At 41.4% G+C, this 13441-nt stretch overlaps 1 protein-coding gene across 5 annotated transcripts in view; it reads left to right on the forward strand.

Annotated features, from left to right (window-relative positions):
* The window catches only part of ATOSA (atos homolog A), a 116091-nt gene that overhangs the window by 15371 nt on the left and 87279 nt on the right, over positions 1-13441 (forward strand). The window contains exons 1-2 of one of the 5 annotated variants that reach the window (XM_019442079.2): positions 11604-11716; positions 13082-13198. In XM_019442079.2, coding sequence (XP_019297624.2) covers positions 13183-13198 — 16 coding nt within the window. In that variant the 5' untranslated portion in view covers positions 11604-11716; positions 13082-13182. Of the gene's footprint in view, positions 1-11603; positions 11717-11807; positions 11921-12075; positions 12407-12474; positions 12754-13081; positions 13199-13441 lie in introns of those variants that run through there. The other 4 variants (XM_019442080.2, XM_019442076.2, XM_019442077.2 and 1 more) reach the window with 4 other exon arrangements.

Raw genomic sequence — 13441 nt, forward strand, 5'->3', positions numbered from 1 at the left:
TTCTGGGTCTGGTAACTCTTTAGGAGTAGATCTTTGGCTATTCTATTGCTTTTTTTTTTTTTTTAAGTCTATTTATTTTGAAAGAGAGAGAGGGAGAGTGAGAATCCCAAGCAGGCTCCACACTGCCAGCACAATGGCCAATGCAGGGTTCAAGCCCACAAACTGTGACATCTGACCTGAGCTGAAACTGAGTCAGACACTTAACTGACTGAGCCACCCAGGCACCCTGGCTATTGTATTTCTTAGATGATGATTGGTCTAGTCTAGTTCTCTACCTGTTCTCAACTCCATTTTATACTTGATATTTTCCATAATACCCACTTTTATTAATTTTCAAATTTGTATAAAATTAGGTAAATAAAATTTTGAGGTAATTAAAATTATCTTCGGTAGCTGTAGTTATGCCATCTGTAATTTCTAAAGTCATCTGTGTTCTTTCCTTAAAGAACTGCAGGCATTGAAACTGCAATCCATTGAATTGAAGACAGTAAGAGATAATCTCGATAGCAGTACTATAGCAATCAAACTACCTCTTACAGCAAGTACAAGTTCAGGTGTTCAGGGATTTGGGAATCTTGAAGAGACAGCCTGAAAAAATGTGAATGGTAGAATATAAAGAGCATCAGTCCTCTGATACTCCAAATAAAATAATAGCTAGAGAATCTGAGAAACTTTGAAGACCTTAACAGTGTTCCCAAAATTCTCCACTCTCACTGGACCATCTTACCTTCACTGGAAATATATTTACTCTTAATTTTAGGTGATCTAAGAAATACAGCATTAAAAATTTTTGCTTGACTATCGAGTTCCCAGCAGGATGTATCAATGTACATTCCTTGACATTTCAATTTCACCAAGCACCAGATTCCATCTTCTCCATTTTTCTTCAATCTGGGTTAATGAATCACCTATATCTTTGTTAGCCTTGTTATCTTGGGCGATCCATGCCATTAATTTTCAGTTTATCTTTTACTGAGGACGAAGAAAAATGGCCTTTTTACTTTGGGGGCTCACTTTGATTTGTAGGTGGCACATTACCACTGTTGCAAAATACTGGCATATAAATGTCATCACCTTATTCTTTTTTGTTGATTTCTGCAAGCCTCATCTTGTTACTGTCCTTCTGGCTCTACTCAGTGGCCATGTTCTACTTAATAGTTAAAAGTTTTGTTAGCCCCATTTTCTATCATTTGCTTTGTTTCCAAATACAGTAAATCTTTAAAACCTCTGAACTAAACTTTATTCTAATGTAAATGTTGTATCCCTAAAGTGTTAGCATATGCCACACCCTTGTCAATGTGATACATTTAGAAAACCATGAATATTCAAAGAAAATGTAGATCACAAGCTTCTGAGACCTGTTAAGTTTAGATCTGTCCATATAGTACATGTTAAGAGCCAAGCGGTCTAAGTATTCCAGGCTGGACTATAGCACCATACAGTCAGGAGTCATGTCAATCTTGTTCACTATTAAATTCCTAATGCTAGTTCACGTCTGGCACATAGCAGGTAATTACTACATATTGTTGATTGAATGATTGACATTTGTAGGCAATCTAATTCATTAATGTATTTTGACATTTTTAAAATAATTTTTTGTTTGTTTTAAATGTTTGTTTATTTTTGAGAGTGAGCAAAAGCACAAGTAGGAGAGGGACAGGGAGAGAGGGAGACACAGAATGTGAAGCAGGCTCCAGGCTCTGAGCTGTCAGCACGGAGCCCGACGCGGGGCTCTAACTCAAAAACAGTAAGATCATGACCTGAAGCTAAGTCAGACGCTTAGCCCACTGAGCCACCCAGGCACACCTGTATTTTGACATTTTTCACTCATAATTTGGAAGTAATATAAAATTGTATGAGATACTTTTGAGTTTCAACTATTAGGGATGTTCAGGTTGCCTTTGTTTGGAAAGATTTACAGAACCATGAAAGACAGCAACAACAACAAAATCTCGGAAAACATAGGCTTCACAGAAAATTGGGCCATCATTCCCATCACTTGGGACTAGAAACACCCCCAGCAGTCTACTTGTAGTCCTTGGCTTAAGAGCACTTAATGGTCTTTCAGAACTGGGTGTCTCTTACTCAATTTTCAATTGCTCACTGTTAGGGAATCCTCTGTGTCTGCTCTCTGCTCCAGCTGTAACTAACTCTGTATGCCTCAAGCACATGACTACCCTTCTACCACCACCATCATAAAGAGTATGATTAGCTAGTCATTAGCGGATATATTGTATTCCTTCTGGGCTGAGTTCTCTAGGGCTAAACTACTTCACAGGCCACTTGCCAACCTATAGAGTGTTTTCTTCAGGTCAGGTATTACCCTGATTCAATCACTTGTGGCCAGGAGAATAGGGTTACATGGCAAAAAAATAAAAAATAAAAAAGAGGGCCACAAAAGAGGAGGGTACTTTGAGTTCTCTTGCATGGCCTAGAACTACTTTCCTATTAAAAGCCACAGCCAGGGTCTGTCCTGTATATCTAACAATCCAAACAGCCATACTGGTTTTATTTTATATTCATGTTGCCATATCTTTGCTGTGTGGATATCATTTGCCAGACAAGCCATCAATACCTGGCATGTTTCCTAGAATCATCACAGTGTATCCTGATGAAGAGACAGAAATAAGCCATAACTTATTGGGAGGAAAATGTCATGCATAGAGCACACTGAAGAGAAATTGAGTACACGGGCACTTAAGAATAAGAGCTGGGGAGAATTTATTTTCTTGGTTTTTCATATGTGTCATGCCTATAAATCAGAAAATGTTTCTGAAGTGCAGTGCATTACTCTCAGAAAAACAATTTTGGTGAGATCTCTGCATGTTGGATTTTGCCAGTGCACTTCATGAGATCATGGATAATGGCCTTTTTGGGATATAGTACAGATGATATTGAATTCCCAAAATAAGTGTTCAGGGTAAATCTGTTGACTGTTCTCAGAATTATGCTGCCCTGACCTGGTGCAAAGTAGTGATCTGATTCAAAGCAACTACACTGTGAATTTCCCAGTTGTGGGTTATTGAATACACAGTGAGTTCAATGGGGCCCAGGCTACCTCTGTCCATTTGTAAAAAGAGTTTTTCTCTTAGGGGTAACAGGATAGAGAAATCAAAAGAACATTTCTCAGTCCTTCTTTTGACTTCCCTGCAACAGCCAACATCTGAGCACCTATCCTTCTCTTAAGCCATCATCTCTCCATCTGCACCCATGGGGAAGCCACCATTTGTATGCTAATGGTTTCTGAGTAATATATACCTAGATGAGACCTCATCCCCAATCTCCAGAGCAGAATCTTTCTTTACCTTCAGAATGTTTGTCTAGATGCTTACAGGTTTTTCAGGCATCATGTATCTAAAACTAAATACTCCTATTTCCTACCCCTACCCCAGCACTCAGTGGCCAATCTGATCTTTGTTTTGTATTTCCTACTAGTACCTGTTGATCCACCAACTATTCCAAGCCAGGTTGGGATGGAGTAGTGGAGACAAAAATGCTCCCTTCTCTTTTTTTCTATCAATTCTCCCTTTTAAATCTCTCTCCAGTCTGTCTTTTCTACTCCATTTCCACTGCCATTGCCTTGGTTCAGATCTGCATACTCTTGGGGTTGGCCCATTAAAATAACTTCTTTGCCACTACCTCTCCCACCATCCTCTTTCCATCTCTGTCCTCCACTTTGTTGCTGAAGCCAATTGTTTCTGAAACAATTTAGTTATCTGTTAAAATTGTTTATAGTTTTCTGTCATTCACATGATAAAATCCAAGTTCACTGTTATGGCTACATTGGTTTGCTATTGCTGCAATAATGCTGCAAAACAAATGACTCCAGTTGTATAAAACAATTTATACTCGGGGATGTGGATATATGGGTTGATTGTGGGGGTTTTGCTAATCAAAGCTGGGTTGATCTGTGGGTCAGGAAAGGTGGTTAGAGTTCATTCCACTTTTCTCTCATCTTCCAGGGACCAGTAGGGAAGCCCTGGCAAGTGTTTCTCATGTTAATGGCAGAGGTACAAGAGAGCAAACAGTCAAGGCCTCTTAAGGTCTAGCTCAAAACCACCATTTTAGCCTCATTCTTTTCCTCAAAGCAAGTCACATGGCTGAACCAGGATCTGGGAAATGTATTCTGACCTATTACTGAGAGAGACTGCAGTTATATGGGAAAGGCATGGAACTTGGGGGGGGGGGGGGGGTGATGAAGAACTGGGGTTAGTTTTTTTAAAAAAGGGGCTTTGTCTAATGCTGTACCTAATCATTTGCATTTAACTTTCTTAAATCTGACCTTCTAATAGGGCATCTTGAACAAAGTGTGTTCTGTCATGCTTCAGTGACATGCTGTGCTTCATCTGTTGGGAACAATTTCCTTCATCTCCATCCCACCCTATTTTGCCTGTCCAATGAGCTCCTCTTCATCTTCTAAAACATGGCTAATACGTTCTTTCCTTCTTGAGCAATTCCTTCTCCTAGAGAGAAGTGATTTTTTTTTTCTTTTTGAGCTGTGTTCTTTATGCATGAATTTTTTTTCCTGTAATAAAACTAAGCTGTAGTTATTTATTTACATGGCTATCTTCTTTTTAGATTAATAAAATTTTTGAGGGGTCAGTACTAGCTTTTCTGGCCTTTGTCTCTCTAGGGGCCCAGCAAAGTATTTGGCATACAAAGTTCAGTGAATGCTGAATTGGATTACACTTATGTTAGACAAGAATGACATTTTGGAAATAAAGACCAATTACACTGAGTTACAAGTACATAATTTTGCCTGTGCAATTTAGAATAAAGAGGCAGCTAATGTTCCTGTCTCTCTGAAGCATGGCAGTATGAAATTATTGAGATATACACAACAGGCAAATAAAGAATCACTTCTAGAATTCTCTTTATGCTGAACTGAGCTTTTGGGGTTCTGATAGAAGCAGCAGAAGTTTGATTTACTAAAAATACATTGCAGATTGCTCTATCCGGTATATGTGAAGATTTAGTTTCAATTATGTGTTTTTCCATTTGTAAAAAAGAGTTGGGATTTTCTGCATTATTTCTGTGCAGTCTTAGAAAACTTTTTTTTTTTCTTAACCTAAGATAATAGAACCTAAGAAAAGATTTTTCTTACAGACTCTGCTTCCAATTTTTTTTCCCTGAAATATCTAATCATTTACTTTACTATGCACATTTTGAAATAGAGATTATTGTTGTTTATATCTACTTTTTGAGTTAAATGGTATGGATTCCTTTTTTTTTTTTTTTTTTAAAGTATCAAAAGCACTATCAGTAGAATTACCATTAGAATGCAGTGAACTAATATATTCTGATGAAAAGAGGAAAAGGATCAGTAATTTTACTTATAACAGAGCTAATGGCACTACCAGCTCATGGAGAGTTGAACTGTTTAGAGAAGTCCACCCATCACTACTTCTGAAAATATTTCACACTGTTTGGGTTAAGGTAGTTCTGTATGTGAGCCTCTGAGAGGCATGCGGCAAAAAAAGAACTTCTGTGAAAACTCAACTGAATCCAACATGTGCTTTAAAGGAAATTTCACTGCTATTCCTACCAAATCTAAGGTACATTCTTACCATGTTGTGGTGCACTCCAGGTCCATTAGGATGTATGGAACTCTTCTTGACAGGACTGGAGCAAGCAGCAAGTTCCCTTATCTCAAAATTTGCACCCCTCGAAAGGCATCACTTGGTTAGGAGGAGAGCTGATTTCAAATGTCTTCTGTCATAAAGCAGTCCTAATAAAAATATTACGTGAGCTACACATGTAGCTTTACGTTCAGTAGCCATATTTTAAAAATTTAAAAAGAAACCTAATCTAAAATAGGATCATTTCAACATGTCAATATTGTAAAAGTATTAATAGAGATATTTTACATTCATTTTTATTACTAAGTCTTTTGAAATCTGGTGTATGTTTTACACTTTGAGTTTGGGTGCTAAACTTACAATAGAAATAATTGATCTGTATTTAGATACCCTAAAATTTACAGTTGGAAAAAGTAGATTCACATACTCAACTTTTTCCAGACATAGTTTTCTATTATTGAAACCAAGAACCCATCATTCCATTTAAATTAATTAAAATTAAAAATTGTGTTTCTCAGTTTCACCAGCCACATTTGAAGTACTCAGTAGCCACAGGTGGCTAGTGGCTACTGACTGGCTGGAACAGTTCTAGAGAATAGTGATGGCTTTTAGGTCTTGAAAAATTACTTGAGTCTTTGTGCCCAGTCTGGTGCTATTCAACATAAGAAATATAAGGGAATTTGAGGTCACGTTTGATTTCTGCCCTTAAAAGATAAAATGTAGTTTTAAGAGTAAAAATAGGCGTTCAGAGAAAACACTTGAGTGTGGGCTTTAGAACACATGATAAGGTAGGACTTGGGCCTTCAAAGTCCAGAAAGGTTTAGGAACTGGGGAGGGATGCATGATGGGGAAATGGCGAGAGCTCAGTGGCATTAAAGTACAGGGTTGGGGTGGAAAACCAAACTAAAGGGGACCAATACCAGTTGGTGGTTAAGAACTTATGCTCCAAAGTCCTGTTCTCTGAGTGTGAATCTTGGCTGTGCCACTTCCTAATTGCTTCACCTTGGGCATGTTATTAACTTCCCTTTTCCTATTTATTTAATTTTAAAATAGGGATAATAATACTTCACAGGGATGTCATGGGGATTAAACAAACTAATCCCTATAGAGTTCTCAATTGTGCTTACCACTTAAGTGTTCAAGAAAAGTTAGCTACTGTTATTAACTTGGTGGCTATTTGCTCTTTGGAGTTTATATGCAAAAAACAAAAATAGGGGCGCCTGGGTGGCTTGGTCGGTTAAGCGTCCAACTTCGGCTCAGGTCATGATCTCACGATTCGTGAGTTTGAGCCCCGCGTCGGGCTCTGTGCTGACAGCTCAGAGCCTGGAGCCTGTTTCAGATTCTGTGTCTCCCTCTCTCTACCACTCCCCTGTTCATGCTCTCTCTCTGTCTCAAAAATAAATAAACGTTAAAAAAAAATTAAAAACAAAAACAAAACAAAAACAGAACCATTTTATTTAGAACTTGTACCTCAAAGCATTGAGCCTAAGTTTATATAAACCAGTTGACATTATAAATGTGCAACCATTTTCAGTGTTCCTGAGCCTTAGTTTTCCCATTTGAAAATTTTGGAATAATTTAACTTCATAATGTTAAAGACATTAAATGAGCTCATTAAAGGAAGTAGACTCCTTCTACTTAGTAGCTATAGCTTTGGGAAAGTTACCTCTCTGAGCCTGTTTGCTAATCCATGAGATAAGAAGGTGGTAACAGGATCAAATGTATAATATCTGTGAACTGCTAAGCACAGTTACTGTTACAAAAATGAACAATTACTAACTTTTCAAAAGATCTTAAAACTCTATGACTCAGAGACTTCTAGCAGCTTAGCAAATCTGATTAAGGGTTTCCATGGCTTGAAATTTAGATGCTTTTGTATTTCTAAGTACTACAGTCACTTCTGCAGACAGGAAGTAGAATCACTTTTCATTTCCTTATACTTGTGGTCATAGAAGGTAGACAAACAGGAGCCTCAAAAAAAAAAAAACAAAAAAACCAGCCAGTCAATTTAAGGGAAGGTGGAGGATTGTTTATTAGAAACAATACCTTAGCAACAACTCCACAATCTTTCTCCCTTAGAAACAAATGAACTGCAATGAATTTAAGTGAACCATTGGAAACAAGTTAGCTTTCTGAAAAGATAGCTTGCCTTTCCTCTTGTTATTTCAAGAACTAAAAGTACACAATTCGATTTTTTTTTTTTTTTACTTATAATGCAAGACTAGCTTTATCTACATGTTAATTGTACTGTTCATTATTTTATGATGAAACAGATTGGCCATTCACCATATTTAAAATAGTGTATTTTCAATTCATGATTCTCAACCACTTAGTCATGATCATCCTTTATCTATGGTCAAAGTTGTTCTTCCACACTTGAGAGTTTTTTTTCACATTTGCAAGTGATTTACTGTAATTATTACAGAATTGAAGATGTCCATATTTAGGTGACCATTCGGAGCCTGGAACTTTAGAAAACTTGCAATATCAGCAATACAACTTACAAGCCAAGAAAAAAAATAAAGCAATATTGTTAGAGTTCTAGATAAGTTCCCTAAGGCTACAGTAACAAAATACAACAAAGTTGAGTGCCTTAAAACAATGATAATTATTCTCTCATGGTTCTGAAAGTGGGAAGGGCAAAATCAAGGTATTGGCAGTGCCATACTCCCTCTGAATTCTCGGGAGGAAAATCCTCACTTGTTTCTTGATAAATTCTGGTAGCTCCAGGCAATCTTTTGCATTCTTTAGGCTTGCGGCTGTATCATTCCTGTCTCTGTCACATGGCCACCTTCCCTGTCTCCTCTGTCTTCAAATTGCTCTCACTTTATTAGGAAACTAGTAGTTGGATTTAGGGGCCCACTTGAATCCATTATGACCTGGGCTTAACTTGATTATATCTGCAAGGCCCTATTTCCAAACAAGGTCACATTCACAAGTACAGGGATTAGGAATTCAACATAATATTTTGGGGGGCACAATTCAAACCAGGACATTCCTACTATTACGGGACAGTACATCAAGGACAGTGAAAACCTCTCCTTCACATGTGAAGTTTGTGCCACTAACTGATTTCCCAACGCTCTAGCTTTAACCTACTAGAGAGAAAATGTCAATCACTATTCGGGGTACAGTTTTGGGGCATGTAAACGAAAATTTTATTGGTTAATATAAAGTTTGACATGTATTTTGTGCCAGGTCCTCTGCTTAGTGCTAGAGATACAAGAAGAAAAGGGTGCCCATCTCTACTTTGGTAGAGCTCATTCGGGTACCCTGGACTCATTCCATGACCTTGGTAAAGTAACAGCCCTGTATTAATAAAATGGGCAAACCAGTTATCCTCAACACCTCAGTGAAAGAACTAATAGAGACCTCCATTAAATACGGTTTTGTTACATACTACTTCAACAAAACCTGTAAAAGTTGAGGGGATTACGTCCTTGCTGAAGAATGATTTTTTTTTTTTTTTTTTTGAAATTATATGTCTTTGGAACACTAGGGGAAAGCAAAATGGAGAGCAAATCAGATAGAAAAAGGGGAAGATTCCTGTCAGCTGTTTTGACTTCCTTGCTTTGCTGACCCTTACCCCTCACCAAGTAGAAACCAGAGATGTTTGTTTTGCTTGGGTGCCCCAAAGTGCAAACACATTTATCACGAACACTTAGAGTTGCCATTGTGGGAGGGTCCTTATTTCCAACCATTCTGGATATGTTTTCTACAATAATAGAATTGCTTTACAAAGGAAAGAAATTACCTTCTGTGAGAGTTAAAATGCTTCATTTTTACAGGTGAAAAAAGGCTCTGGAATGTGACTTGACCAAAGCTATGCCATAGTCAATATTGTAAGCTCCATAAGAAAAGTGACCCTGTTTTTCATCACCTTTTATTCTGAGACTAGGATGTGCCTAGCAAATAATGAGTGTTCAGTAAATGTGTGTTAAGTGAATGAAACAACTTGAAGAATGGGTCAAAAATAACACTTTTAAGTACTCTTTGACATAATGATCTCCGATTGTTAAACAGATTTAAGATTCCTAATAAAAATCTTCAAGTTAGTCTAAGAAATGTTCAGACATCATCATTTATTTATGTGCTATTAAAACTGAATTATGGAAAAGAGAATTCTAATTTGTGTTCCATATTATCCAATATTCTCAACTTCAGCTCTCAACATTTTTTCTGGTCTTTATACCTTTTGCAAAATAGGCAGAGGAAAAGGAGCTAAATCGCAGATCTGGCTTCCAGATCTGTTCACTTACTAAGCCTTTTACAATAGCTGTTATCTGGTCCCAGCTGTTGTGCTAAATTTAGGGTTTTGGATTATCTGGAAGTGTTCCTTCTGTCTCCCATTACCAAGGTTAATCGAGAGGTGTTTGTAGAACAAGTAAAACTTCACAAAGGAAACTACATATTAGAGTATTCACTAATATCAGAATCAGGTCCACTAGGAGTTAAGATTTGTAGCCATTACAGAGACTAAGGAACTGTTGCCATTTGCCAGAAGTTTCATCTTCATGATAGAACATTTTCCTGAAAATGAAATGTTACCCTCATGAATGTTCTGCCCTGTTTTGGTTAGATACAATCTTAGAGTTAAGGTTAATCATTGCAGTTGTCCATGTGATTTTACTGTAAATATCAAAACATCTAGAAAATTAGTATTTTTCTTAATTGAAGTTTCATGTATTTGTTGTAAGGCAAAAAAATGCAAAAATTTCTGATGTAAAAGTAATACTGTAAAACCTTGGAAACCACAAAGGAGTACAAAAACTATAAAGTAGATCACCTTTTTAAAAAATGTTTATTTTGGGGCACCTGGATGGCTTGGTCGGTTAAGCGTCTGACTTTGGCTCAGGTCATGATCTCACGGTCCGTGAGTTCGAGCCCCACGTCGGGCTCTGTGCTGACAGCTCAGAGCCTGGAGCCTGTTTCAGATTCTGTGTCTCCCTCTCTCTCTGCTCCTCCCCTGTTCATGCTCTGTCTCTCTCTGTCTCAAAGATAAATAAACGTTAAAAAAAAATAAAAAAAAAATGTTTATTTTGAGAGAGTGCAAGGGAGGGGCAGAGAGAATCCTAAGCAGGCTTTGCTCTGTCAATACAGAGCTCATGGGAAGCTTGATCCCACCAGTGGGTGGGAACATGACCTGAGCCAAAATCAAGAGTCAGAGCCACCCAGGTGCCCCTAAAATAAATCACCTTTAGACTTACCATAATACTTTCCGGTTTTGATTCTTAAATGCAAAATTATTTCATTAAAAGAAAAAAACCTTTTCATATGACAGCAAGAGCATTGCAGATTTGGTACTTTGTCTGTTTTGAGCTCACAACCCCCTATGTACTTTGTCTATAAACTGAGTAGCTAATAGCTTCAGCCCTTGTTAGGACTGCTTTTTTTTTTTTTTAAATTACTGCAGATCCTTGTCATCTGTTTGTGTTGAAGTGATGACACATCACAACACGAAATGTCATCATGTCACATTGTTATAGGACAACAAAATTACAGCTCCTCAACAATAACATGGTGTCAAAAGTGTCTTCCTGCCATGAGTCAGGGTTTTAGACGTTATAAAAGTTATTTTTAGCACAGCGAGTATCTTGGGAGCTTGGGTTCCGAATTCTGCTTAAAACCTCTAGGGATTTAGGAAAATCTAGAGTGAGAGGGGCTTCTTGCTCTTGAACTCCTCACTCCTTGATGCGCCTGGCTGCCCCCTCTCCTGCCACATTAGACCCGGGTTCCACCGTGTGCTGCAATCCACTGGGGCTCGGTCACAACCCAGAGCCAACATCCCATGTGGAGGAGGAGGAGACTATAATTATCCTCCACGTCTGGGGCAGGCCCGGGATGACATCTCCCCAGTCACCCTGTGTTCTAATAGCGCAGCTCGGATTCCTGGTCCCAGACGCGCGGCAGCCGGCTCTCAGCGCGGCCAGGGGCCGAGCGGGGCCGCAGCGCCTCGCGCCTCCCGAGCCTCCCAGGCTCTGTCAGCCCTTCGCAGCTGCCGTTCCCCCGCGCCCGCGCAGCAGTCGGGCACCTGCACCGAAACCCAGGCCGCGGGGCTAGCGGCCCCGGGCGTGCGGGGTGTTGCCATAACAACCGGGCGCCAGCCGCGGAGGCCGCCGGGGAGGAAGTGACGAGCGGTGGGTTGGCTGTTGTTGGGACACGTGACCCGGGCAGTGTTTTGACAGGGCAAACAGCAGAGAAAGAACTGGGCGAGCGAGGGGGATCGGGAGCTGGGGCGCCAGAGCTAGAGACAGCGGGCGGGCGAGGAGCTGGCAAAGGCGCAGGGCAAGCGGGCCGGCCGGGGCGACGGGCGGGCGAAGCCCGGGGGCCGCGGGGCTCGGGTGCGAGTCGGGCAGGGGGACGGGCTGAGCGCTGGGAGTGAAGCGAGGCGGCGGCTGAGGCGGGGGTGGATGGCCACAAGGGCGCCCGGGAGCTGCGTCGGGCTTGTCGTCTCGGGCCCCCATGGTCCTCTAACGCAGCCCCGGGGGCCGCTGCGCGCCACGTTCCGCTCTCGCCGGCCCTGTGCCTCTCGGAGCCTCGGGTCTGAGGTGGGAGTGTGATGTGAGCCGCTGGGCGAGCGGCGTAGAGAAGTGCCAAGAGGAGGAGGGCTTGGGACGGGTGAGGAGAGAGAGTTAGTCAGCAGAGGTCGGCCGAGGGAGCCATGAAAACAACTCTCCGGCGGGAAGAGGGGCTGGCGCGGCGCTCGGTGCGGCGAGGCTGAAGGAAATCCGGGGCCGCGGAGGGACGGAAGGCGCCCGCAGTGGGCAGGCTGCGCCGAGCAGGGGCGAGCGCCCAGCTGTAAACACCCCTCCTCAGGCTCACCTCAGGTCGGGCCAGTCAGGGTTGGGGGTCTGGTGCGTGTGGCGGTCGCGGGGGGGGGGGGGGGCGCGACCCGGGACAGCCCAGTAGAGTTCGTTTGGGGCTGGGGGCTGGGCGCGAGGAGATGACTCGCATTTCTTTCTGACCCTCTTATTGTGTAAACTTGGCCGCGGTTGCCACACGAAGGCTAGCCAGAGGGTAATTACACAGGTGAGGCCCTTCGGGGGCGGGCGGGGCTCCTGGCGAGGCGCTAGGGGTCGTGAAGAGTTTCCTGCGCCCGGGCACCTGGACGGAGAATTTCTGTACCAGCCAGTGCGGAGGTGCCTCTGTTCCCAGCGGCGTTTTTTACAAAGGGGTTAGTTAGCTCGTGTTGCTTGAACCTGCTTTTTTTTTTTTTTTTTTCTTTCTTGCCTGTACCTCCAGGTTATAAATAGATCTTTCTTTTGGTTCAGAGACGCTGTGTCAAGGAAGGACACTTTGGCCTGGAGAGCACACGGGCGGGAAGAGGGGTGCTGGGTCCGGAGGAGATGGGGCAGGCCGTGCACAGAGAGTTTTGCTTTTTTCGGAGCTGCCGAGGGTTGCTGTCACCGCAGTTAGTTGCCAGGAAGAGGCCTGTTCACAGTAGTTTTCTTGCAAGGTCTGGGTGTCAGAGCCTGGATTAATTTTATTTTGGTCTCTTTCAGCATTTTGAAAACGGAGCTGTAGCCACAGGATCAGCGGCGAGCTTGTTGAAAGAACCCACAAGTGTATTTCACAGCACCTTGGGTGGAAATTGGATGTGAAAATGAAGCCAGACCGAGGTAAATGACTTACTTCAGTAGGATTTTTTTTTTATTTTTTTTATTTTTATTTTATTGTGCCCCGGTTTGTAAGTGTTAACCTAATTCTCTGGCAGGATCAATTCTTTGCTTGTTACATATGCCCACTTGTTTCTGTTCTAGGTTCCAGCAGGTGAGGTAGAGGAGGGCACAAGGAAGACAGGGTTAGAATCTAGATGGGAGGATATATTCTTCAGAAGTGTTTGGAAAGTAGTAATTTCAAGA

This window comes from Panthera pardus, unplaced genomic scaffold (genome assembly GCF_024362965.1).
Source record: "Panthera pardus isolate Hobbes unplaced genomic scaffold, ASM2436296v1 HiC_scaffold_24, whole genome shotgun sequence".
Classification (NCBI taxonomy): Eukaryota; Metazoa; Chordata; class Mammalia; order Carnivora; family Felidae; genus Panthera; species Panthera pardus.